The sequence below is a fragment of the Lipophrys pholis genome (assembly GCF_963383615.2).
Source record: "Lipophrys pholis genome assembly, chromosome: 20".
NCBI classification, from domain to species: domain Eukaryota; kingdom Metazoa; phylum Chordata; class Actinopteri; order Blenniiformes; family Blenniidae; genus Lipophrys; species Lipophrys pholis.
In genome coordinates, this window is record NC_137648.1 from 17,098,726 (window position 1) to 17,124,502 (window position 25,777).

A 25,777-nucleotide genomic window follows, 5' to 3' on the forward strand; every position below is an offset into this window, starting at 1 on the left:
GTGAGCTGCAAATTTTGATGAAAAACTATTGTGAAGTTTTTACTACAGAAGAATGATAGAATGTAAACTTTATGATTAATTACTCTGAACAAAAGAAGTGTGAAAACCACTGAGAAAACGCTGAGTATTTGTAAGTCTTTATTTAAAGTCTACAACGGTTTTACCTGTTACAGCTTTTGCATTTCAGGTCTATTTGAATATTTTTCAACATCTCCATTACAGGTACATGAAATTCATTTGTTAAAATGTATGTCTTGATAAAATTATTCATATGGACAGCTGTGGTCCTCTCCCAAATGGAATATTGCAAGTTCGCTTTCCCATCTCCACCTGTCCACATGTCAAAGTGTCCTTGAGCAAGACACTGAACCCCCAAACCCATCCCAATGAATGGATTAGGCACCTTGCATGACAGACTCCTCATTTGGTGTGTGAAAGCACTTTGGGACAGCTCAAGCAGTTTAAAAGCGCTATACAAGTGAAATCCATGTTATTGTTATTCTCAGTAAGTTAGATGGATAATCATGCTAGGAAAAAAAAGCATTTTTGATTTATGAATTGAACAAATCTATCTATCTATCTATCTATCTATCTATCTGTCTGTCTGTCTGTCTGTCTGTCTGTCTGTCTGTCTGTCTGTCTGTCTAGACAGATTGATCGATCGATGCATATTTGCATGCTTACCAATACTTTTCTCGTGTGAAGCAAGCCCCTTTGTTCATCCTGTGTGTCACGGCGCCCCCGCCTGGCCACCTTGAAGCATTGCAGCCCCTGAGCTCTGAGCGAACATGAAAGGGACACGGGAGGAGACAGCGCTGTGTGCACTCAACAGCAGCGGGACAATCAAACACGGAGCTTTACCTGCTAGAAACAAATCGTTTTCCTAAAGGAGAGGATATTCGGACTTCTGCGGTAAGCGAAAAGCTCCTTCCCATATCTTAGCTTTGTCCAGCGGCGCAAGCTAACGTGGAGGTAACGCGATATTCTGATTCCAGCCGGACTGTCGACGCGCAGAACCCCGTTCAAAAACACACCGGTTTAACCTCACTTTGTTTATCTTCTTCCAGGCGTTTCCTTAAAAATAAACATATGCTTTTTATGCTACATTTAGGATCGGTCTCCAATTCGGCTCCACAATATTACCCCAAAACTTTCCTGTTTAGATTAAAATTGAGTTATCCTACTTTTGTTTGGATTGTTGTGATAGTAACTGCAACTCGTTAGCACGAGTGTTAGCTCATGTTAGCCAGTGGAGCTATCGTGACTATTATCTTTGAAAAATAATACTTTCTACGCCACGTTACGGACACAAAAGAAACTTTGAATGTTGGTACCTGGATTTCAAAGCGTAATCGTGTCACAGCAATGTTGTTGGCCCAGTTTGTTAGTGATGTCTAAGAACAGAAGTCTTAAATCACAGGTACGTTAGCTTGTTTTGCTAAAGGGGATAGCTGCCTTGTTAGCAATTCATATGTAAAACAAAAAGTAACTTAAATTAGGGTAATAAGACTAAGGGCGATTATTAACAACACATTAGCTACTGTCCCAAGTCATGTTTCATCAAAACAGTCAGTCAGGAATGAGATAAGCATCACGAGCAACTGTCAATAACTTCACCTCATCACAGATTTCACTTTATTTTTCATGGTTTTCCCAACTTTAATATGACACATTGGCGATGCTTGCTTGTCCCATACCTTAAGTATATGTAATTCACGTTTATAGAAATAGATGTTGGACTTCCTGAGCAACACTGATGGCACAGCTGAGTTCACTGAGCAGAATGTCTTATTCTCTTCTCTCCAAACCAAAATGCAGCTTCTGCCACCATCATCTCATCTTATAGCTCCATCTCATTTAAGGCGTTTAGATCCTAATCAAATCTCACACTTATTATCTAAACCTTTTAACAGGCTTTTCCTGTATTACATTTTAAGCATAAAGCACCATGCATAAAAAATGAATAGCGTGTGGCTCCTGTCAATAATTTATCTGCACTTACAGCCTGGTACTCTTTATATCAGGGTGGTGTTTCTAAATGCGGCCATTTCAGGACTGTTTTGCTAAATCCCATAATGAAATATGCGTTAAAAACCTTTTGTGAAAGTTAAATTATTCAGATTGTGATTGCTTTTGTCCTATTTTTTTGTGCACAGGCTCTTTGGGGTCATCGTCTGCCCCTCAGTGTGATTATACTGCTTGACTCCAAAGCAGGGCGAAGTCAGTGCTTTTGTAAAAATCCGTGTTGGCTACTGTGGTGGCGGGGCCCAAACACGCAACTCAGGATTATGGCATCACCTTTTGTGCCTGTCCCTGTGCCCATGGACAGAGCGTTGTCCGGCGGCAGGAGCAAGCTGAGACGGCCACAGCGAGCGTCTTCACTAGGTAGTGTCTCCAGCAGCTCGGAGTCCTTGTCCTCTGTACCCAGATTTGGAGGAGAGGACCGTGGAAGAGGATATGGAGGGTTCGGTTCCCAGCTTCCTCACGTCGCAGATAGAGCCGGTCGTAGCAGAACACCTCCGCCGACCCAGAGCCCAATGACACAGGCCAGGGTGAACGGGGCACTGGATCCCTCACTCGAGTACTCAAGCTGTCCTCGCTCCGCTTCGGATCCGGCAGGGAGCCATCAGATTGAGGAGAGGCCCATCACCCCCACTGTTCTGGGGTATGAAGTCATGGAGGAGAGGGCTAAGTTCACGGTACGAATCCTGACACCTTGTTAATATGTCATCACGCTATCATCCTAGCAGAATCAGCAATGTCTGCATTGTGCTGATCAGACTATAAAAGCTACAATATGAATCCAAATGTAGTGTGACAGCTTGTAATCTGATCAATAACTTTACTGACATATAAAATCCGTCTGGATTGAGATCTGCACGCCAACCCCAAATATCAACATTTAATCAGCACACAGACTTGCCTTACTCAAACAAATGATCTGCACACACTTGAAGGGCCATAAGGATTCGTTGTGTCGTTGCTCCGCTTTAAGCATTTGCACAAGTTATCAGCAAGTTATATTAACACTGTCACAGAAACTTCATTAAGAGTTTAACTGTGGCCTTTATAGGGTAAATGTGACATGTGACTGAGGCATCGCACAACACTTCAGCAAAGAAGAAAAGATGACTTTGTTCCTCAGTCAAGGCTTTATTGTGTTGCAGGCATTGCACACAGGCGTCACAGCACACTCTCTTTGAGTCTGTTGAATATCTATGTAAATAAGGGAAACATGTTCTTTACTTAAGATGTCTATTGGATGATTTTTCTTTCCATAGGTATATAAGGTCCTTGTCAAGAAAACTCCGGATGAGAGCTGGGTTGTTTTCCGACGATACACAGATTTCTCCAGACTCAACGACAAGGTCTGTATTACTGTGTCAATTGTTGTTATTCCACAAGGTTTCCTCAAATCCCGAAGAACTTATCAGTAATGTTGTCATCCATGTTTGTCAACACCGGTTTCCACTGTCATCATTTTCTTTTCTGCCTGCTTGATTTTGTTTTTGAGTGCTCTGTGGAAGTGATTAGAGCTACACAAAGATGCTCACTGTTCCCAGCGGCCAGCGGGCCCGAGCCAAGTAGGAGAATGGGTCACTCTGGGTTTTGGAAAGCACAGTTTGGTCACAGATTACAGAGATGGAAAGTATCAAAACATTAATCCTCCAAGATGAAATGAGCAAAGCTGTTTTCAGGTCTGCAGAATATTGATTAATCTGTTGCAACACAGCGTAGCAGTTTCCTGCTCTTTATTCAAGGGAAGTAGACTGGAAAAGCAGGAGATTGGCACAGCGAGCTGTAAGGTGAGAGGAGAGGTGTGGACATCCTCCCCTCCGTTCCTGCGGCGAGGAACACCACACTGTGCTTGTAATTGTAGAGTCACGTAGTCTTTGCAGAGCTTTGAAGTCAGTTATTTAGGAGTGCTTTCCCTGCTGTGAGTAAATCTTAGACATTTTTTTGAAGGACCAGCAATACCCGGAATGTCAACATGTAATTATGGGCCTTTTCTTGAAAGGTTGCTTATGTATCAAATGAGCCCTGACAGAGGCATACGCAAACTTTGTCATCTATGAAAATGAACTTGGCGAGAGAACTTTGACCCTTAATGTCATCACGTATCAGACTTATAGAGCCACATAATCATAAACAGCGAAGCCTTTTGTGTTATAGATGTGTTCCTTTAGTGAGCCATTAGGCCCAATACTGAATTTGCATCACAATTCTTTATATGTCATACTTTCATTTTCAAATGGTATAGAGTGGTGGATAGTATCAGTTGACTGAATTGATTGATTGTGACAATATGTCCTACAACCGGTCTCTCAGGCCTCACTGGTGCTGAGCCCAGTGAGGCCTGTGTACTTAATCTGTCTCCTTCCTTCTCCGACACTGTGCCAAACACACTGGCCACAGCTCTCTGCCACAGATCTTCTGTGGCACTCGCACTATTTCCAGTAGTGACGACGAGCTGCCACTCAGTTGTTTTTCTTTCTGTGTCTGCCAAATAATAGAATTTTGCTGACCTCACCTATTTCACCCTTCATGAAATTCATTTTCCTTGGCTTCTCTGTCATGATTGAGTGTGAAAATGCCCCCCCCCCCCCCCAAAAAAAAATTTGCTTTTTTTTTTTTTTTTTTGCGTAGTCTATTTTTAGCATTTGGCCACACATATATTTTTAGTATGGATCCTCCGCAAAGTTTTAAAGATGAAGCTCCGGTGTTTATAACGCTGCACCACCTTTGTACTGGGTACTTGGCAGCAAACAGTGTTTGCGTAGTTTGAATCGGGTCCAACAACGCTTTGCTCTAAATGTGTAAAAATGAAATAACGCACTGCCACCCAGCTCTTGCTGCATACACTAACATCAAAGTTTACAAACAACACTTGTCCACACAAGGTGGCCACATGCGTGCAGAAATGTTCCTATATACTTATAAAAACTTTGAGGATGGAGGAAGGTGTTCACTCTCAGGGTTTTGTTAAGGTCGTTGGCGCAAGGTGAAAATTACTCAACTCCTGCAAATTAGTTGGTATAACGAGCTTGTACATCAATTTCACACTCCCACAGCTGTGTATCTTGAGTTCTGTATGCAGACTTGTAAAAATCTGTGTTTCCGTCATGAGATTTGTTGTTTGCTTGTTTTTGTGGGTGTTCTGTAGTTTGTGTGTACATACTGAGACGTGTGCCTCGCTGTTTAACCAGATGTACAACACATTTTTGTGTTTTATATCTCTATGATTAGTATCCCCCCCGCTAATGTACTAATTTACCGGGTTAATTAGCCTGCTGCAGTCTGCCAGGTTTTTTGGGGCCCTAAAGGCAACTCTTCTCATGGGAGCTGATTCCAGCGGCGAGATATGAGTGAGGTTTGTGTCAGAACAAAGAGAATGATTGGCTGAATGGTCAGCTGCACTCCACCCCAGGGGGCCCTCCGTCGGCACAGATGGGAGACACATTAATGTGACGAAACTGTGAGTTGAGGCTCCTAATGGACCATAGTGACTGATGCTGCAAAACCATAAATATATTGAACTGTCATGAAACAGTAGGCGTTTAATTTTGTTCATTTCCCCCAAAGTACAATAATTTTGAGTCTCTGGTACTATTATCCCACATTACCCACATGTATCTGTCTTTTTGTCCACCTCAGACAGATACCCCTCAGTTGGCTGTATTTATTTTTCATTTATGTTTTATTAACACTGTTTTTTGCCCTTCGTCTCAATTCAGGCTCCATCTAGGTTCTGCTTAGCTAATGAGAGAAAAAGGCAAACGCCTCATACCCTTGACAAGACTGAGTCTGTCAGTCAACTTCAAGGGCAAAAAAACCTTAAGTTAAGGCCAACTGTCTTTCATGGCAGCAGAGTAACAAAATTCATGAATTCGTGAAGACATTTATACATACCAAACTCATTACATACATACAAATTGGATTGTGCATGTAGTAATCATATTACACATGCACAAACATATATTGCTTATACAATTTTGTGTGCACATGTATATCAATGAGCATACACAAATTGAGGTACAAGAGGTAAAAATAAATCATTTGGAATCACAATCCTTTGGTTTTGTTATTTTACATCATTGGTTTTCCATGTCACATGTCTTCTGAACCCCTACAGCTCAGAAAAGAGTGTCAGGTGAGTAACATTTACCAGGTCTGCCAATACTTTAACATTTATTTTCATGTGATGAGGTAAATTTCTAGAAACGGATATGTCTTATAAAAGGTTGAGGTACTTATGTCATCACAATATTCAAATTAGTCCCCAAAAGGTATAAACGGAGCACCAAATTTTACTTTTGTGGAAATCTAGGCATTTGTTTTGGTATACCCAAAGTAAAACGCCAACATTTATTAGTTCAAGTGCAATGAACAAAGTAAGTTCTGTGAAAATTAATCAAGGTGTCAAAAGCAGCCCTCGTGGCTATTTTTGTTCCCTTGTTGGTTAATGTTTTGCTTTTCTTTCTGCTATATCAGCGACCTTTACTTGATTAGTTCTCTGCTTTGCGGTAACTCGTTCCTCCTGCCACAGAGTAGACGTCACATTCAGAAATGTTTCCTTTTTAAACAAGTCTTCTTTAAGTGAGGAAGAGAGATGTGGTAAAAAAAACAACGTGACTGTCTTTTCTGCATCTTACTCGTCCTTCCAGCTCGGCTGAGATCAAACCCAATGTTGACAAAACATGATATGAAATAACAATCCTCTTGGCTTATTTTCCTTATATGACTCGGTAGCCTTTAAAATAACATTTGTCTAACGTGGGATTCAGTTTTAGTGCTGTAATTTGCTTTAATAATTGGAGCACAGAAGTTGTAGAGCTTGTGCTTGTCATCATAAGTAGTTTATTGTCTGAAACAGGCGGTCATGTGATACTCATTTGCATGTGTGTGTGTGTGTGTGTGTGTGTGTGTGTGTGTGCGCGTGTGCGTGCGTGCATGTGTGTGTGCGGGCACAGCTGAAAGAGATGTTCCCAGGTTTCCGCCTCTCGTTGCCTCCTAAGCGGTGGTTCAAAGACAACTATGACAGCGACTTCCTGGAAGACAGACAGTTGGGACTGCAAGCATTTTTGCAGAATTTAGTGGCACACAAGGACATCGCCAACAGGTTTGTGAGTTTTCCTTCAAGTTGCTGAGTCTTTATTTTTAATGTCTGTCGCATGAACTCTGTGTTGATTGTGTCCATGTTGCATTGGCTGTTTTTGTTTCATCGTGTGTTCTCTTTGACAGTCTGGCAGTGAGAGAGTTTCTCTGTCTCGACGATCCTCCGGGGCCTTTTGACAGTCTGGAGGAGAGCAGGGTAAGCCCACACAAGACTTGAAAAGATCACACCTGAATTCTGTTAAAAAAAATCCCATTAAAAATTAAAAGTGTCTCACACCTTCTTCCCTCTTAATTGTCACGCCGAGCAAGTTCTGACATATAATTATGTTTTAGCAACTGTATCTCTGGGGGGAATATAACAGTATTTCAACAGTGGAGGAACTTGGTCCTCATTATTCATGGTCAATATTGGCATCAAAAGAGGATTCAAAGGAAGCCCGATTCACAAACAACATGGCTGGATGGCCGTGGCCTCCGGCACCTCGGGGCATCACTGCATTAAAAACAGACACTGTTGTGGAAGTGACGTTGTCAGCACAGGAAAACTTCAGAGGCCGCTGTCTGACCACAGCTCAACCCTACTAACAAAAATGCAAGTTCGAAATAATATCCTGAGTAAAGGAAACCAGATATAAACAAGAAATGCTGCTGCTGGACCTAATTTGGGAATAAGCTGATTTCAAAGAAACCAAAATAAAGTGGAAAAGTACTCCGTGGTCTTGTGAATCAGAGGCAGAGATCTTGTGAGGTGGTGGAAGCGGCATTCTGTAAGACGTGGAGATTGCAGCCTTATCATGTAGCTTTTAAATCAGTGACAGTGTTGTGGTCGCTCCATCATTGCCTAATAGTTTTCAGTCCATCCACAATCTCAGTTTCTATTGCTGCACCAAAAAATTAACCCTTTATTTGCAAATTGCAACAATATACCGGTACACTACAATGAACAATATTTATTAAAACTCTATGAACCCTATGAAGGTACTTTTTTTTTTTAATCACTTTTATTTGAAATTTACCTTTAGATTTTAACTTGTTTTTATGTTCCATTGATACTTTTTTACTCAAAACTGCCTTCTCATGTCTTGCCTGACATTTATTTTTAATGTTTGTGTGTGAACAGCTGGTGTTGTTATTATTATGATTATTATTAAGAATAAGAATTTACTTTAATAGTAAGCACCCTGCAGTTGGAAAAAGTGGCTGAATGTGCATTTTTAAAAATACATTTAAAACAAGTTCCCTCCTTGATGGCACCTGGCCTTGAGTTGGAGGGACTTGGGTTCGAATCCCAAAGTGCATCTGGCATGAAGACGAGCTACATCTCATGACTTGCTTTGGCTGTCCCTGGAACAAGGGAGCCACTGAATAGACGCTATAGTCACACATATAAAACAGAAACATAAGTAATGTTTATTGCCCCCGAGCCAGGAAACGCGAATACCAAATAAAATAGTCTTTGTGACATAAATCTGTTGTTCGAAGTGGTGCGAGTACTTTCTGGTGTTTCAACCGGCAACACGTCTTTTAAAGAGATTACTGTTGCTCGTGTTCTACCCCAATTTTGGACCAGGTGTAAAGTAGTTTCCCGCAGTTTGTTCCAAAACATTAACAGGTCATTAGTGTTGTCTTTTTTTGTCATCATGTGGGAGCATTTTTGGCTCTTGGCGACAGCTTTCTTTCAGTCTTTGTATTCTCTGAAACCACGATTGTGTAGAAATTACTAAAGGAAAATACTGTACCCTTCTAATGTTGTGACTTGTTCTTATCACTGCTGTTTTGTACAAGAATAATGCGAGGCATTTCTTAAAATCCTTTGTAAACTACTTCCAGATATGCGAGCTGGTGCTCATAGGCCCCACCTTTTTTTTACACCATATAAAAATGTATAGTGCACTCCTATCTAAGGAAGAGGAAATAGCTCCTATTCATTGCCTTATCGTGGGAAACACATATGCAGACTTGACCGTACTTCTCCGCAGGTTGTCTCATTCACTCACTCACACATTTCCTCAGGTGATTGTTTTATGGCTCTTTAAGTGGCTGAAAGGCAGGAAAGCCACACAATGCGAAAGCATATATAAAAAAAAAGAAGAAGAAATTCTACTGAAATTAAGGATTTTCATAAGCTATGTGTAGAGAGCTGGATAAAATCTTTACAAATTGGAGGAAATCGTTAAAAAAGACCATAAATCATAAAACCGAAGATTAAACCTGCAGTTATCCATATAAACACACATCGGAACAATAAAACTCTCAATACCAACCATTTCTATAGACATTGTGGCGTGTATTGAATTAGCCTGCTGACCATTTGTATATCGACTCTGGATCTTAATTGTAGCCGCAAGTTTGTGTGAGTTATGTGTGAAAGAAAAAAAAAAATATATAATATTACCAATCTATCACTCCTGCGTTGTTGTGGTGCTCTTTCTCTCTCCCGGTCATTGTTTGAAGTTATTTATCTCCTGTGGGTACTCACAGTTATTTGAACATGTTATTGGCATTGTTATAGCAGCATTCAACACCGATGCTTTCAAAGTGTTTACACTTTGCAAAATCAGTTGATGGTTCAAAAAATTTTCAAGTCATCTGTAAGTAATTTTTCAGACCTTCTTAATTCAAGGATCTGAGGACAACTACAGCCCTTTTCCAAAATTCTTTTAGTTTGCTTTCAGGACATATCGGCACTGAATGTTCCCTTTAAACAGTTATTGGTTTTTCACTCATTAATGATACTGTGGATCAACTCTTTATAGTTTTGCCAGACCTCTTGTTCCCATCTTTAGCAGAACTTAAGTTCATTTACATCTTATTGCTGTTTCTAGCAGCTATTTCTTTTCTCTCAGTCGGACTTCTGACCTCTGGTGTACCTCAAGGATCCACTTTGGGTTTTTTTCTGTTTTCAAAATATATGCCACTTGTTTGGGTCCATCACTGAAAGACACTGTTGCCCGCCACTTTTAGGCTGATGGCACACAAATACCTGAACCAGGGATATTCATGTCATACAGAAAAGTTTAGATGGAATGTTCAGATTTGCAAATGAAGTCAGCTATTTTCTGCTGAGGACTTTCCATGAGTTCCTTCTTTTAATTGACGGCCTTGCAAGTCATTCGTGCTTTCATTGCCTGAATGTCGAACAAGCTCAATATGCTGCTGCCTGTCTTTCAACATGAACACATTACCACTGTCCTTGCCTCTTTGAACTGCCGCACATGTGTAGAAAAACCAAAACACCAGTGAAGCTGCATCTGTCATCAATCAGCATACTCGACAATAGAAGGAAGACGTAAAACCCCTTTTTTTTTTGAGAATCCCAAATTATTGGAAATAAATAAATTTTATACAAATATCTGAATGGTCTGGCACCTTCTCGTCTGTCTCAGCTGCTCTACTGCCTCGCTGTTGGACCATCACATCATGAGTTTTAACCTGAATCCAGACTCTTCATAGCTTCCTCACACCACCGCCTCATGTTAAATTTCACTTGAAATCACATTTAATCCAGCCTATATCTATAATGATTTTATTTTGGCTACTGATCAAATGATCAGACGTGTTTAATTTGGCTTAAATTCACACTGGATGTCCTTACTGAATCAACCTACGCATTTGGGGGTTATGGACCTTGCTCAGGGACACACAGTAGTGACCATCAGCAATCTCTGCAATAAAATTATTGTAATTTCAATCATTTGAAAAGCTTCTATGCAGTATTGTATTGAATATATATTTATTATTTTTATCAGTTATGATTTGATCTTGCACAAATTAAAACAAATCATTTGTGTTGCTTTAAACATGTTATATTAACCAGCATGGGTCAGTTTCCTACTGGTTTTACAGTTTGGTGCCATGAAGCGCTATGAAGTAATGGATGATGAAAGGGGGCGACAAGCTCCTGTTACAGCACACATTAAATGTCACTCATTTTAGTTTACAAGTTTGGCCTCGAGTTCACTGGATGAAGGTCGTGGTATTGAAATTGTATCCCTGACTTTTCCTCCTCTGTGTGTGGACAAATGTAAAAATCTGTTCCATGTTATTTTTGCAGGCGTTCTGTGAGACTCTGGAGGAAAGCAATTATCGTCTCCAGAAGGAGCTTCTGGAGAAGCAGAAGGAGATTGTCTCTCTAAAGAGGAGGCTGGAGGAGAAGGAGGCGGCCATCCTGCTACTGGAGAAGCACATCAAGTACGGAGGGCAATATAACCCTTTAAAATAATAAGTTGATACATTCAAAAAAACTTATTTTTCACACAAGGAATATTTTAGATTTTCAGTACTGAAAAAGGTGCCTAATTTTATTTAGTTTTTTGCACATTATAACTGCAGTTTCAATACTTGGTTTAAAGTTTTAGATTACAGATAACCGCTCAGAACACATTTCCAGTAGACATGCAGAGGGTGAGTTTGCTGATAAATTAGGCTACTTGTGCAAAAGTAACACTTGTGCGTTCCCCCAACACAAGTGTTTCCTGTTTATGTGATAAATATGGATTGAATCTGTTGAGCTGCTTACCGTCGTGTTTGTTGTACACATGCAAGGGCCTGTTACCGCACCACTTAATGGAGTGATATTGACAAAGCATCATTGTTTTTATTATGAAATGAATTTTCACTTTATAGTCTCTGAGGAACCCTGGGGTTATTGAAGCTCGTAAATCAACACAGCACACTCTTGAATCATAAACATGCATGTATATGAAGGTGGAAATGGTAGACACGCGTGTAGCTTTCAAATACCACAGAAGCAAGTTGCGTCATGTTCACAGCAGGAGTTCAGCGAGCCCTAAAGATTGTTAACCGTCTCACTTGTCTGACGCCGTCTGTGTCTCAGTGGTGAGTGTGTGAGTCCGGAGTCTCCCTGTGGTCTGTCGGCGCGTGGCAGTGAGAGCAGTGCCGACGCAGACGTGGAGTCGTCCGCTGCAGAGGCTGACCAGGACATGCCTGAGGACACTGGGTAAAAACACACACACACACACACACACACACACACACACACACACACACACACACACACACACACACACACACACACACACACACACACACACACTGCAATATGTTGTAGGAGTAGGGAGGAAAACTCAGATGACACATAGTTCATTTATTACATTTTCATTACATTTTTTTTAACATTTTGTGAAATAGAATAGGCTGAAAATACATATGGGGATATAAAGAAAATTGACAAAATAAGCAAGACAATTAAAAGCTGAAAACTGATATATGAAAACATAAATGGGGAAAAAAATGCAATGGAAGGAAATGTAACTTCAAAAAGCAATAAAGGATATTACAGTCAAATAGACAATAAATTATTATAATGATTTCTTCATTCTGTAGCATCCATCTTGAATATATCAAAATCTGAATATATGATTTAAATATGTGTGTTTTTCTTGGATACTCTCACTTGCCTGTGAACATCATCTGGATAGAGCAGTATAGAAGACTGATTGTATGTGGGTCATATGTTCTGTTGACAGAACATCAATTGTTTTCAAAACCAATTGAATAACTTAAAATCAGCCCTCGAACTCCACTGTGGGGACTAAAACTGTTCTCGTCAAGCCCTGACAACTACTACTGAAAGTACACAGAAAGAACCATCAATCATTGGTAATCGTACTCTCAGAAACAAATCTTTACGCCCATTCATTCCCACAGTGAGAAAAGCCCCTAAGTGAAAACATGAACACCACAATGGAAAAATTGTCCATTTCAAGTTGAGGAAAACCTTCACATGCTGTTCATGCTAAGCGTCTTTGACAAACATCACACAGAAAAGAAAGGCTCCTTCGAGCCATCCGACCTGATTAGCTGCTGGGAAAATGAGCTCCGAAGTGCAGACATTAGTGAGCGACACGTCGGTGCAGTGGTTATTACTCTCACTTCACGGAAACACTGTAGTGGTTTCCAACATGGCGTCGTCGCTGTTGCCCAGATGCTATTGTTTATTTGTTCATTTGATGATGATTTGATGGATATTGGCTGCGATGGCGACTCTGGTGTCAAGAAATGAATAACCCAGTGTATCCGTTAATGAATTTCAGGCCCACATGAGAGTTTACTGCCTTGAACTCGAGCATGTGTCTGTGCAGATTATCCTGGATTTTTGACTTGGACCTGGCGCAGTGAAGCGGAATGAACATCGTTATTGACTTCATCATAATCATGCTCTTTTATTTTGCTTTTCAAAAGAGAAAAAAAAATATGTTTTCCCTTTCCCTCTTGTGTTTCTTAATGTCGTATGTCACAGCAGTGCTGCCCCACTATGAAAAAAAGAGCCCCATAACACATGAGGTACTGAAAGATTCCACGCTCAGCAGGCTGACCTGGCAACACACCGTCTTCTCCTTCTCCTCTATTAACATGCATCCCAGTGCTGTGTGTACCATCTAGATGTGGTGTTTTTGTGATGTTGGCAGGGTCAAAGGATAGGTTTTCCCCTTATTTTCAGGTTTGTCTTAATAGAGTACTACCATGTCTGCTGAGCCTGTTGTCTGGCTCTTTGAGGAAGTACTTTGTTAAGATTGCTGTGAAAGAAAACAACAACCCAAACCTACCTTATGAGTGCTTGCAGTCAGGATGTCTATTCAAGTTGGAGTGAGTTCACCTTCAGTCCATCCAGTTTTACAGTTTTAGCACAGATTCCCTAAATGTGGAAGTTATAATACCCTGGGGGCCCAACAGCTTTTATAATTTTTTTTAAAAAAAACAGGATTTCAATCTAAAATCTACTAAATGCTGCAACACTTGCACAAATGCATGATACAACAAAAGCAGCTTTTTCGGGTATCATTTCTTGGTCTTAATGCGAGTGACCTGAAGGTGAATTCACCCCAGCTGTGCTGTATATTCATTGCACTGTGCTGTTCTGTGCTCCATGAACCTTTTGGCTGTTCCACACTGCACCCCTGCATCATATATACGAACTTCGTGACATCGGTTGCCTCTCATACATACGGTGAAGTCTGCTCACTATGTGGGAACTATAGGTTCTTGGATTTCAGGGTTTTTTTGTTTTGTTTTCTTCCTTTCTCTCTCAATCTGTTGTATTCAAAGCATGTCAACCTAAAGAACTGTGGCTTAGAGCTCAGCTACTCAAGCATGGATTGCTGATGGCACTACAGTAACCAGTAGTAAAAGGTGCTCTGCTTTTTTTCCATTAACAGAAGGTGGAGAGTCTGTGGAAAAGCCTGTTTTTCTTGGGAACATTCTGGGATGTTTACCCCCCCCCCCCCCCCCCCCCCCCCCCACACACACACTTGGATTGCTGTACATTTCTGCTCAGATTCTCTCAGTCTGTCCAGCTTTTTGTTGTCACCCAGTCGTGTCATCACATTATTAAGCCGAGTGAAAATACTGAGTCTCATCGTCTCTTCCAGCGGCAGGTGCGAGGTCCAGCTGGTGCGCCCCTCCGCCTGCTGGTGCGGTCCGTCTCTCAGCGTCTCTCCTCCAGTCATCCAGGTCACTCAGCTCTACCACCAGAAGCCGGAACACTAACGACTGGCGCCAGTGCTGCTCCTCCTCCCTTCTTATATCCACTCCACACCCACCTATTCTTTGTTTTTGGGCTTTTTTTGTTCCAGTTTTGATAAAGCCACACCCACTTCCTCGTTTCCCCCTCTTGGATTAGACGGCAGTGTCACCTTCTACACATGGAATTTGGTCTGGTGCTGCAGAAATGCTGTATAATGAATCATAAAACTATTGATCTGGTACGGAGAGAAAATGCTGAAGACCTGGAAATCCTCAAACGAATCCAATAGTTTACTTCTGAACCTCCTACTGTGGCTGCCAGATAGGATCGGTGTGATCCTGCTGTCCCAGAGCCAAGGTTTGGCTTCTTGACCAAAAAAAAAAAAAAAGACTTCACACCTTGAAGACGACTGGTAAAATTGATAAAGTTCACAAGTGTGACAATCTATAGGAAACCGGAATCACCACCACCTCACTGCAGATGGCTGCTTACACAAGCCCTCCTCTCAATCCAGAGAAACAACACCACCGTGTGGCCACACAAATAAGTTTATAAATAATAAGTCTGGTTAAGGATGTGAGAATTGGTAGTCAGGTTGGTATTGTTGACCTGGGACTTTCTTGTTCATTTGGTTTTCCGTGTCGCTGCTTTGTACGGCCATCGAACCGTCATCGTTATTGTCTGATGTCCTTCGTCGGGGTTTCTCCAATGTGTTTTCAGTTAGCATTTAAAAGCTTACATTCCTCATGTTTGTAGTGCCATGTGTGAGTGGGGGGTGAGGGGGAAATGCAATCTGTTGCTCACTCCACCAAGAGAGAGAGATAGAGAGCCAAGGAATGTCGAAGCTGATGTGTGCACTAATCACTCCACCTCCACTGCCGGCGTCACCTCTTGCCATTGATCGGGCCATTTTAGGTTTACCGTGTACGTCTTAAGAGCAAGCCACCGGATCTTTGTCTTTTAAAATGAGTGAATCTGCCCGCAGTTCACTTTCTGCTCTTTGTTTTAACATGCAGGTGTTATTAAGGGATCCTTTCACCAACTTACTAACAGACGTGCTCCTCTCAGCTCTCTCAGCTGTCCAGCTCGCCAAGCTGTTTGGTTTTTATGTGCCGAGGAGTTAAATATATCTGCCTCCGTGGTGTGTCAGTAATAACTGGAAAATCTCATGATAATGATCCTCGCTGTTTCGTCAAAGCAATAGAGAAGCCGCCAATGACATTGAGGTTTGAGGATATCCTGAACAACCATTTGGCCTCCAGAGCATGCTCCAGAGTCACATGTCTCAAAATCCCAGCAGACGGACCTAGAAATAGAGACAAGTCCCCTCATATGTCATAGATGTTAAAATTCACATAATAAATAATTGTAATAAAAAAAATTACTCAAGGGGCTAGGTCACAATTTTTAAAAAAAAACCAAGAATTGTAGATAAAAAAGGGAAACTGTCGGCCGCTGGTGACGCGCTTCAGCTGGCTCTGCGTCGAGACTGTTACTCGAAGGCAAAATGGTCCACAAAAGCCATATTTCTAGACGTCTAGTAAACAACACTTGAGAGGCAGAAGTTTCACGTGGTGCAGTGTGTGCTCGCCAGCTGTTGTTTTTGCCGCTTTTAACGAGGAGCTACGGAAGTGTTTGACACACTCCTGTCTCAAAACTAGGCCTGGGAGAAGGTCAGGTGAAGCACTTTATGGATGAATGGCAACACGTCATGTTTGCGCGGATGTTTTTTTTTTCATTATTATTATTACTGCGTGTTGAATAAAACATGCCTTTTTCCATCGCTGAAAATTCTCAACTGGAACTGAATTGTATTGGCTGGAGCTGCATTGGGTTTTTACTCATGTTGTGGGGTTTTTTTTTTTGTTTTTTTTTTTGCTCTTGCATAATTCTAAGTGCCTTGAATTTTCTTTTTCTCCCCTTCTGCTTTTGAGTGCTCGATTAGCTTTATACAACTGTGTAACACGTGAACATATCCACTGCATCCTTTGGATGGAAACGATGTTTTAAAATAACTTTCCTGTGTGTATGTTTTTGCTTTGAAAAGACGGAACTCGACGTGTTTTTGTAATACATGAGTAATGATGGAGGGTTAGTTCAGATTTACACTTGGTTGTTGCACTACGAAGAAAGGACCTTTTGATATTGTTTGCGATCACCAATAATGACCCAGATTTATAGGGACAGTTCACTGCATATTTGGATCTGAAATGTATACTGTAGATAATGTTACACATGCTATAGCCAAGACGTTTATCTGAGATAATTATTTAATTCACATGCAATTAAACATGGAGTGATCTATTGAATAAATGTATGGTTTGTGTTTCCTCACGTTAATTGACTGGGGTGAAAATGATGTGATGCAAAAGTCTCTGTTGTTTTCCTCAACATGCATCTTTATTATTGAGTTGTTTCCTAGAGTGGAGATGGTGTACGTCATTCCTCAGTGGTTGTTACTCATAGTACTAGCTTGCTGTACTGTAGAGGTTCATGTTTCAAACCCCCCCCCCCCCCCCCCCCCTCCACCTCCACCCCCACAAGCAAATGTCAAGTTTTATTGTTGTTCACCTCAGAAATGTAGAGTGATGAAGGAAGCAGCAATGGACTTTCTCCTGCTACAGGAAACGTGTTGTTCTTATTGGACCGTGGCCCATTTCTATGTAAATACATGCTCATTTTAATCAGCTATTCATGCGTACATCACCTTTCAGGTTTTTCCTTTTTTTTCTTTGCACTCTGGTTGCATGAAAAATTAATTGGCAAGTGAAACAATTAATTTAAAACACATTTTTCAAACACAATCTATTGTGAAAATAAGTTCCAAACTATAAGTGGTACATTTGCAAACTATATGAAGAACTCTCAGAATTATTATTTTTTTTATTATATATATATATATATATATATATGTATTCCAACAGCTGCTAGCACATAATTTATTCATTTCTATAATCATTTCAAATACATTAGGGAATCTGGCAATGGACCAAAAAGGACTACCCAGCATGCAAGTTGACAGGTGGTGAATGATGGAATCGAGTTCATAGTCCCACACTTGCAAAACGCCTGTTTTGAACATTGAGTCCATGGAGTGCCTTCCTACATGGCACCCACAACTGTAAATTGTTTCTCCCTCTGATGTAATGGCCTTTTATTGATTTAATGACAAAGCAACCATAATTACATTGAGCTGTAATGTCATTCAAGGATCAAAGTCGATGAGTGCTGCTTAAGGAAACAGAGTACATTCACAATGTTCCTTCAGGCTTTGGATCTGGTTTTTCTTCTTACAATAATTGATGCAAAAATTTATTTTAAAAACAGGGTCGTTGTTAGTAACTATGCGAGCCATTTGCGATGTTGCAAATGAAGTAACACCTTCCTGTTTGTCTGCTGCAATCAAGCTAAACAGCTTTTATGTGGAAAATAAGGTTGAACCAGCACAGACTGACGGCGGGGGGGCTTTTCTTTCCTCTCCAAGGTCTGGCAAAACTCTGCAGCTTCCTCATGTGGTCCAGGGAGTAGCTGGAACCCTGATATGACAAGTGGGGTGTTTGCATGAGGTGAGATGGTGTTAGGCCTGTTCTAAAGTGTAAAACAAGGTCTGATTCCTGTTTTGATGGGGTTAGGGCTGCCGAGCGGCTCTCCCGTGGGAGTGAGGTAAAAGGAAAGATGGGGAAACGATATCCCACGCAGATATATGAGGAGATGTTAGGAGATGAGTGAGAAGCAACAGTTGGAGCACTGTATGTGCTGCCAATGGTCTGCACTCCACTGCCCCGGGAACACTGAGCCAAGCAGGCAAATTCTGACCTCTGCCCCGATCTGCATGCAAGGCTAACCTCAAGAGAAGCCTTGGGAGGACAGGGATATCTGGTGAGTTTTGTCCAAACAGAGGAGGCTGGAAAACTCTGCCTGTGAAGTAGCTGAAATCTTATATGAAGGCTGGATGGGAGTACAACTTTCTGAACTTTGAACATTTGATCTCCGCAGTTCTCGCACACCTCCAAAGAGATTGTTGAAAGATGAGCTGGTGAGAGACGGTGATGCACATTCCTCTGATCCCACTTTTCAAAGACATTGTTTATCAGTCTTAACAATTTATGTGCTGTTTGTGTTAATTGGAGTATTTATTTTTTTTAGTCCTGTTGCTTTCATAAATTTTTCTCCGCTAAATTCTGAAGGATGTGTCTGATGTACCTCTCCTCTCTCTCGAGCGTGGCTACAGAAAAAAAGATCATTTGAACAAATGCAGGACTTCCTGACCATTTGTGGTACCCGCTTTTAGTGTGACACAAATTACACGAATGTGATCCGGTTTGTCAACACGTTATGGACCGAAGTCAGCTGAAAGGTAAATTGCACAAATTGGGGAAGATTGAAAAATCGAATCATTGGAGAAACGCCAGCAGAGCTCACAATGTGACCAAACGGTGCCGAACACATTGTGAGTCAAACATGCGAACTTTAGACATCAACAACATTCTTGACGTTAGTCCATTAACTGTAAGAGCGACATAACTAATATAAATCAGGTATAATGGACGGATGGCGGGAAAGCACCTTCTGTTGTTTTCTTTTTAGGTTGCTTAAGTTGCCTCAGACAGTGGAAGCTCTTTGCTCCAGACCGCCTCCCTGATGCGATTGCCATATGTTGCAGTTTATCAGTTTGGAATCAGATTATTATGATTACAGTCATTCGGCAGAAAAGTGAGTGCATGTAAGCACCTGCAAAGACTCCCCAAATACACCAATTATCATTATATGCATCGATCATTAAATCCAAATAAAAGCTGAAATACTTTTATGTGTGCTCATGTGCATAATTATTTCCTGGTCAGGCACTGAAATGTGTTGCAATAAAATAACCAGACATGAGCAAAATGCCAAAGTATTCAGTGTCGGATACATTTGATAAAAAGGGAATGTACTTAAAAGCCACTGAAGAAGTATAAAGTGAAACCAGGATGTTTTGACAGCAGAAAACCATTGTCTGTTACATTGCCAACATGTTGGCGGAAAACCTGGGCTCATTCTGAGACCCTCTACGTCACGCCAGTGAAAAACGTCTGGCAGCTCGCAGCGGGATTCTTCTATGTAGCTTTCAGTGGAGACGGAAGCGACCAAACCCAGTTTGGTCTGCAGCGTCCGTCACAAGTCTCAGGGACACACAAGATCCAGTGAGTACAGATAATTCCTTTGAGTTCAATTCAATTTTATTTATATATTGAGCGACTTAATACAACTCAGTCAACTAAAGACGCTTTTATAGAAACAAAGTCAACAATTCCACATGAGCAAGCAGAGGAGACGGTGCAAAGAAAAAAAAGAATCCTATATTTTAACAGGAAGGAACCTGCAGATCCAGACTGAGTTGGGAAATTTCTGTTCCGGTTGAGGTGAAGGGATAGAAAGAGAGAAAAGCAGAGGGCAGACACAGAGAGCAACAAGCAAACAGACATAAATCAACTCGCTCATGTAATAGTGACTCATGGAGAGTGAGAAAGCAAAGAAGCTCAGTTTCGATCCCCCTGCAGTGTGAACCTAAAGCAGCTGAACTAGAAAAGGGTCCAGGGTGGCCCAAACAAGCCCTATTAATTAGGGAAGCCTTAAGCCTAACCTTAATTGTCGAGACTGTGTTAACCTCTCAAAGTGACACTTAACTCCTCTCAAAGTGCAGGAGTCTCCCGAATGGCTGAGCCCAATAGAAAATAGAAAAGAAAAATAGTAGACTGCAGTTTGGACACCTCCACCATCTCCTGCATAAATGGTACGAACCCAGGTCTGGAAACAAATTAAGCCTATCATCCATCTTTCACACTGGTGTCATCTGATTTAGAGTAACGGGAGCTAAATCCTAATCCAGTCTGGTACATCCCAGATCGGGCATCAGTCCAACACGTGGCTAACAAAACAAACAAACAAACAAACAAACAACTCACAGAAATGACCTATGGGATGCTATTTTGCAGCGAGTGCCCACAGAAAAAGCCCACTCAGGCACAGGAAGAACATGCAAACTTCACATAGAAAGGACCTCAACCTAAAATTAAACCCGAGTCTTCTCACTGTGATGCAATAATATGAGATGAGATTCTCTTTTATCTGTCCTACAATTGGGAAATGTACATCGTCACAGCAGCAACTGGACAGTAATTAGGAGAGTAGCAAAATAAATCAATATGAACAATAAATAATAAGTATGTAAAAACAATAACAACAACAACAATAGTTAAAAATACCAAATCAAGAAAATGCCTGTGACATCGTTTACATTCTAATGTAATGTGACAGTATTAGACAATAAATAGGTATTGGTAACCAGTACAACTACTTATATTATTGTATTGCATTGTATTATTGAATTGTACTAAAAACTGTCCAATTTAAAGCCAAACATGTCTGAAGAATTCCGAGCCGCTCCAGTTATCGCTCGATAAGACTCTCATTTTCTTTTTGAACTGAAGAAAACCAACTGTTTTACTTTTTAATGAAAACTATTTCCCCATTCTGGCTTAATATCAGACTCGGCTACCCAACAATGCAACAACTCATTTATTACGGTTTACTTTATTTTATTATTTTTTTTATTTCATTACATGCCAAATGTTTCCAATTAGGTAAAGGTCCAGAGTTCAGACAGTCCTCTTCAGCACCCGGATGCTTTTACTGCATGGAGCCCGGCTGTTGCGGGGCTTGCAGACCGCGTTGTGGCGTTATCCCGTTGAAATTAGCGAGGCCTTCCCTGTGAAAGACGCTCTGTAGATGGATGACGCCACTCCAAAGCCTGTATATACTGTTTAGAATACGATTCCGCCACAGCTGTGCATCTCTCGAGTATCATGTGAACCAGTTCACACCCATAACGTTTCATGCAATAACACAACTGTCTTTTATTTTGATAGTCTTTGCAGCCCTCTGACCTCGTCTGTGTGTGTGCACCGGCTTCTTCACTGTCTCCTTGTAGGACTCCCAGCTAGTTCAACATTGGGCTTATACTTTTTTTTTTTTTTTAATAGGGGTGGCAGCACAGTTTGATTTGTTCCTTACCTTGAGTTGTAGTTGTTGCTTTACCTTTTCCCCATTTCCTGTGGGAGGCAACAGAAACCATCTGTTCCATACTGAAGTTTTCCTGTGGTGTTAGAAACTCTCTCAGAGGAGCTACAAACAGATCCCTTCGCTGCGTTTCCCTGTAAAGTTGCACGCTTCAATTCAAAATGCCTCTGCTCTGTTGAGGTGATTGAATTAATGACAAATTCAATCTTCTGAGTTCTTGGTGGCCCACCACGAAACTGATACTGGCACATTTGAACGGCACGTCTAAGTTTCTCTTAATGATGATATATGCACTGTCTCTCACTTAAAAAAAGTTGCCCTCCTCTTTTGAGTCCGACACCCTGGGCTTTCTGTATGGAAGCAAAAGGAATTATCTTGTCTTGATTGTGATCATCTAAACTGTATTGAAAATAACGTAAAATTCTTTTCAGTTGAATGATTTCTGATGATGTGGCTGTTCGTATATATATGACTGATGGTGATGGCCTCCCAAATCAGGTGTCCAACATTTCTCTTGCAAAGTAGTTACTCAGTGAAGCTCCGCTCAATGTTGGTTTCTGATTCATCTCTCCGTCACTTCCACTGATCCACAGTCGGTCCTGCTACGGTTGTGAGGCAGAGGTGGGGAGAGGAGTCAATATTTGTAAAGTTGGCAATGTTAGTCGTGTTGTGAGATATTTGACAAATGTGCTTTCATGCGTTAAAGTTATAAGTTTCCCACGTGACTTCCTCCGAGTCTTCTGGAAGGACCACAGAGACACCCAGACTAAATGAGAAATATATACGTACGTGATTTCTCCAGCGGGGTTCTGAGTCGACCTTGAGGTCTTCTCCCAGTGGGGTGCGTGGGATCGAGCTATATGGTGAAGTGTTGAATCTGTTTCTGATGTTTGAGCTCAGAAGAGTGAGCCCCAACCACCCTGTGGAGAAGACTCATTACAGCAGCATAAATCCACAATCTCATACTCAAGATCATGACCCAATGTTCATGAGCAAGCTCCCTTCTGACAACACCAGCCTGGTGTTTACCAGATTTATCTAAAAAAATTTTTTTTATGTAATTACACACTGAATTTTGATATTGTAAAATGAGATATGTTCCCAAGACAGTATTTCATGAATGAATTTATGAATCTTTTTCAGTGCACATGATGCTAACGTGGCGATATGAGTTCAACCTGAAGGACTCTGGGGGGTCCTTAGGCTGACCTCGGCTCTTTGAGATCATTTTTAGGGCCTCCTCTCCTCTCACTGGATACGCATCCAGCAGAGTTCCTCCCTGACATGTTTTTTTCTGGATTGTTGTAAACGAACACCACAGTGAATACTTCTTCCTTGATGTATGAGCTGCTATGTGTAAGTCTGTAGCATGGCCTTTTTCTTACAGTACATAAACCTTTCTTGCTCTTTCTGGCTCTACAAATAGAGGCTTAGACAGAGGCGTTGGTGCTTTTAGCCGAGGCGACAAATGGGGTGACCCTACACTATTACCGGAGAGCCCCTGTCATGCTTCAACACACCTGAATCTAATGACTCATCACCACGCACCTGACATAACCGAGTAATGAGCAATCAGGTGTGTTGAGCAGGGAGAGAGCTCAAACAAGCAGGACAGGGGCTCGCCAGGAAAACAGTTGGGATCAAAGGGATCTTTCAACAAAAGGAGAATCGGTGGATCAGACGCATCCATCAGAGATGTCGTCGTGACTTCACTAAGCACACTGGAAACCAGATGCCACCCATGCTTTTTCAGATCCCAAGTAAAGCAGAAGGCTGAAAGCACAGTTTTCAAAGATGCCTCGCAAAAATCATCCATACCCATTTGAGACACGTTCATTATCCACAGGGGGACGATTAAAAAGCCTGGTGCGCAGCAAGCAGAACATGTTTTGTGAGCTGTGAATCCCTCACCCACTAGGTCACGCATCCATTGGTGCACATCCACAAAGAAACACGTTTGTCTGCAGTGACGTAAAGCTGGTATGAATGATTGATGATAAACGTCCGAATTTAAATCACAAAACAAGGTAGCGCACACCCGCTACCTTTGAAGGAAATCTCCATCACAGTGTGGTTCCTCGGTGAGTTTTCTGTACAGACACTTTTACAAACTGTGCCAGATGAGTCGAGTTTGATATATGGTAATGATAAAGTTAAGCTTGTGTTGCATGTTTTTCTTGGCTCCTGGTTTCCTATTCACACCATCTTTCTCTTCAACATGTAGTTGATTTTCCTGTCGGCAGCAGTCTTTCATTTTCAAGCTGTTAATGATGATTGCATCTGTCTTAAGAGGTTCACATTTGCTGCCTAGAAATGTTCCACAGCCTTGTCCATAATTACTTTCTGATCTCCACATACAGTTCTCCTATTTCCTTCTTCTTGTGGTCGGTGGCACACAATGTTACCTAAGAGCAGAGCAATGCCAAAATAAACATTACTATCATTTCCTTTAAATTTTATAACCAACCAGTAGAATTGTCTCGACTTTCTTTTATTGGTTAGACCCCACAGAGCTCGAACCAATTGTGTCTCACCAAAACGTCATGTGCATTGCTTCACAGCAAATAATTCTGTTTTATTGAATGCCTAACTTCCTCTTTTGTCACCGTGACGATTAGAGTAAATTTTGGTTAAAAAAAATCATTGCAACACTCAGATTTGGATAGTTTTTCCAACATGGGGTGTCAAACATAAGGCCCACAAGAGACTCCAATCTGGCCCGCCAAAGCACCATGCAAATCATAAAAATGTCAAAGAAAACACAGATAGGGACGTTTTGGGGAGGACATTTCACTGTATTTCACACCAGAAGGTTTCATTAAAACAGATTATATGTTGAGATTGAAGTCATCGTCTGTAATAGTTGTTTGGTTTTGCTAAATAGAGACAGTTTCATCATGTATACGCTGCACCACAACAAAGAAAAACTTTCAGACTGCCGTGTGAACGTGACCGGGCCCAGCGTTTTCGGGCGCCAGAGTGCATGCACATTTACGCCGAGAATGCTGTTTACAAAACTAAACATGGATGGCACGCCGGTCAGCACCAGGGTTGCCACACGTGACTCACTGTTTCCAGCCCAAACAACGTAGAACCCACACACCTCAATAAAAACCAGCCCAGATTTCAGCCTGTATAGAAACCATGTCAGGACTGTAAAACTATTGTATGTGTAATAAAGAACATGCCATAAGCACACGAATGCACAAAATAAGTTAAAAGGTAAGAGAATGAGGAAAAAACATTTTGGCGGAGCCGCTTCCTCCGGGGCTTATCAGTGACGTCAGTCACACGTCAATGACGAGGCAGTTGCGTGTAGAAAAATATCCGAATTGGTACCACGTATGAACGAGGCCTGGGTCTGGTGTGGAAAGAATTGGAATTGGAGCTTTCACACGGCCACAAAACAGATTGGAAACGAGTCACTTGTGAGCAAAATAAATAATCCGAATTGGGTCACATTTCCCTGCAGTGTGAGCGCCTCGCTGTGTGTGTTGATTGATTCTGGTTGTCTTGGTGTGTACATGTGTTTGTGGCCACGTTTACACGTATCCAGGTACTTACAAAATGATGATATTTCTCTGTGTTTCTTGCGTTTACATACAAACACATCTGCGAGTCGCAACAAACAATGATTCCTGAAAACTCCAGCCACAGTGGATTGTGCATTAAATTTCACATGCTGTCTCCTCTTGCCTGTTATGATCTACTTCCCTCATTATTTTAATGACAAATCAATAATTAAACAGGCAATTGGACTTAACAGACAGCTGTGACCTTTCAACTGATTCTGGGTGTTTTAGATGTCCATCTTTTTTTTTTTTTTTTATGTGTCATTTGTCAACTGGTTCTGGCTGTCAAATAGACGTCCAGATTACGGCCTGGACGGACAGACGTGTTTTGGACGTCTATGGACGTTGCTTGCTCAGTTGGGGGTTTTGATTGGCTATCATGGCTTCATGCTTCTCGTTACACTGCCCCCTACAGGATTGTGGGTCAGTACAAATGAATATTTTTTTGTAAACGTAGAAGAGGAAATATCCGTTTTTGTAAAAACCCAGGGCCTGATTCTGGTTGTCTTGGTGTGTGTGTGTGTGTTTGTGTATCTGCTTGCTC

At 41.3% G+C, this 25,777-nt stretch overlaps 1 protein-coding gene across 3 annotated transcripts; it reads left to right on the forward strand.

The window, feature by feature from the left end:
* The first annotated feature begins 773 nt into the window (after positions 1-773).
* On the forward strand, positions 774-16,909 carry snx16 (sorting nexin 16). Of its 3 annotated transcripts, none has more exons than XM_080489557.1 (9): positions 774-912; positions 2,157-2,699; positions 3,282-3,368; positions 6,972-7,120; positions 7,243-7,312; positions 11,171-11,307; positions 11,954-12,076; positions 13,379-13,422; positions 14,508-14,647. In XM_080489557.1, exons 2-8 carry the CDS (start codon positions 2,289-2,291, stop codon positions 13,395-13,397), a joined length of 996 nt encoding a protein of 331 aa, XP_080345683.1. In that variant the 5' UTR covers positions 774-912; positions 2,157-2,288; the 3' UTR covers positions 13,398-13,422; positions 14,508-14,647. The 3 variants fall into 3 exon arrangements, with proteins under 3 accessions (XP_080345683.1, XP_080345684.1, XP_080345682.1); XM_080489558.1 differs by having other exon boundaries at positions 13,382-13,422; XM_080489556.1 differs by lacking the exon at positions 13,379-13,422 and having other exon boundaries at positions 14,508-16,909.
* Positions 16,910-25,777: the final 8,868 nt, after the last annotated feature.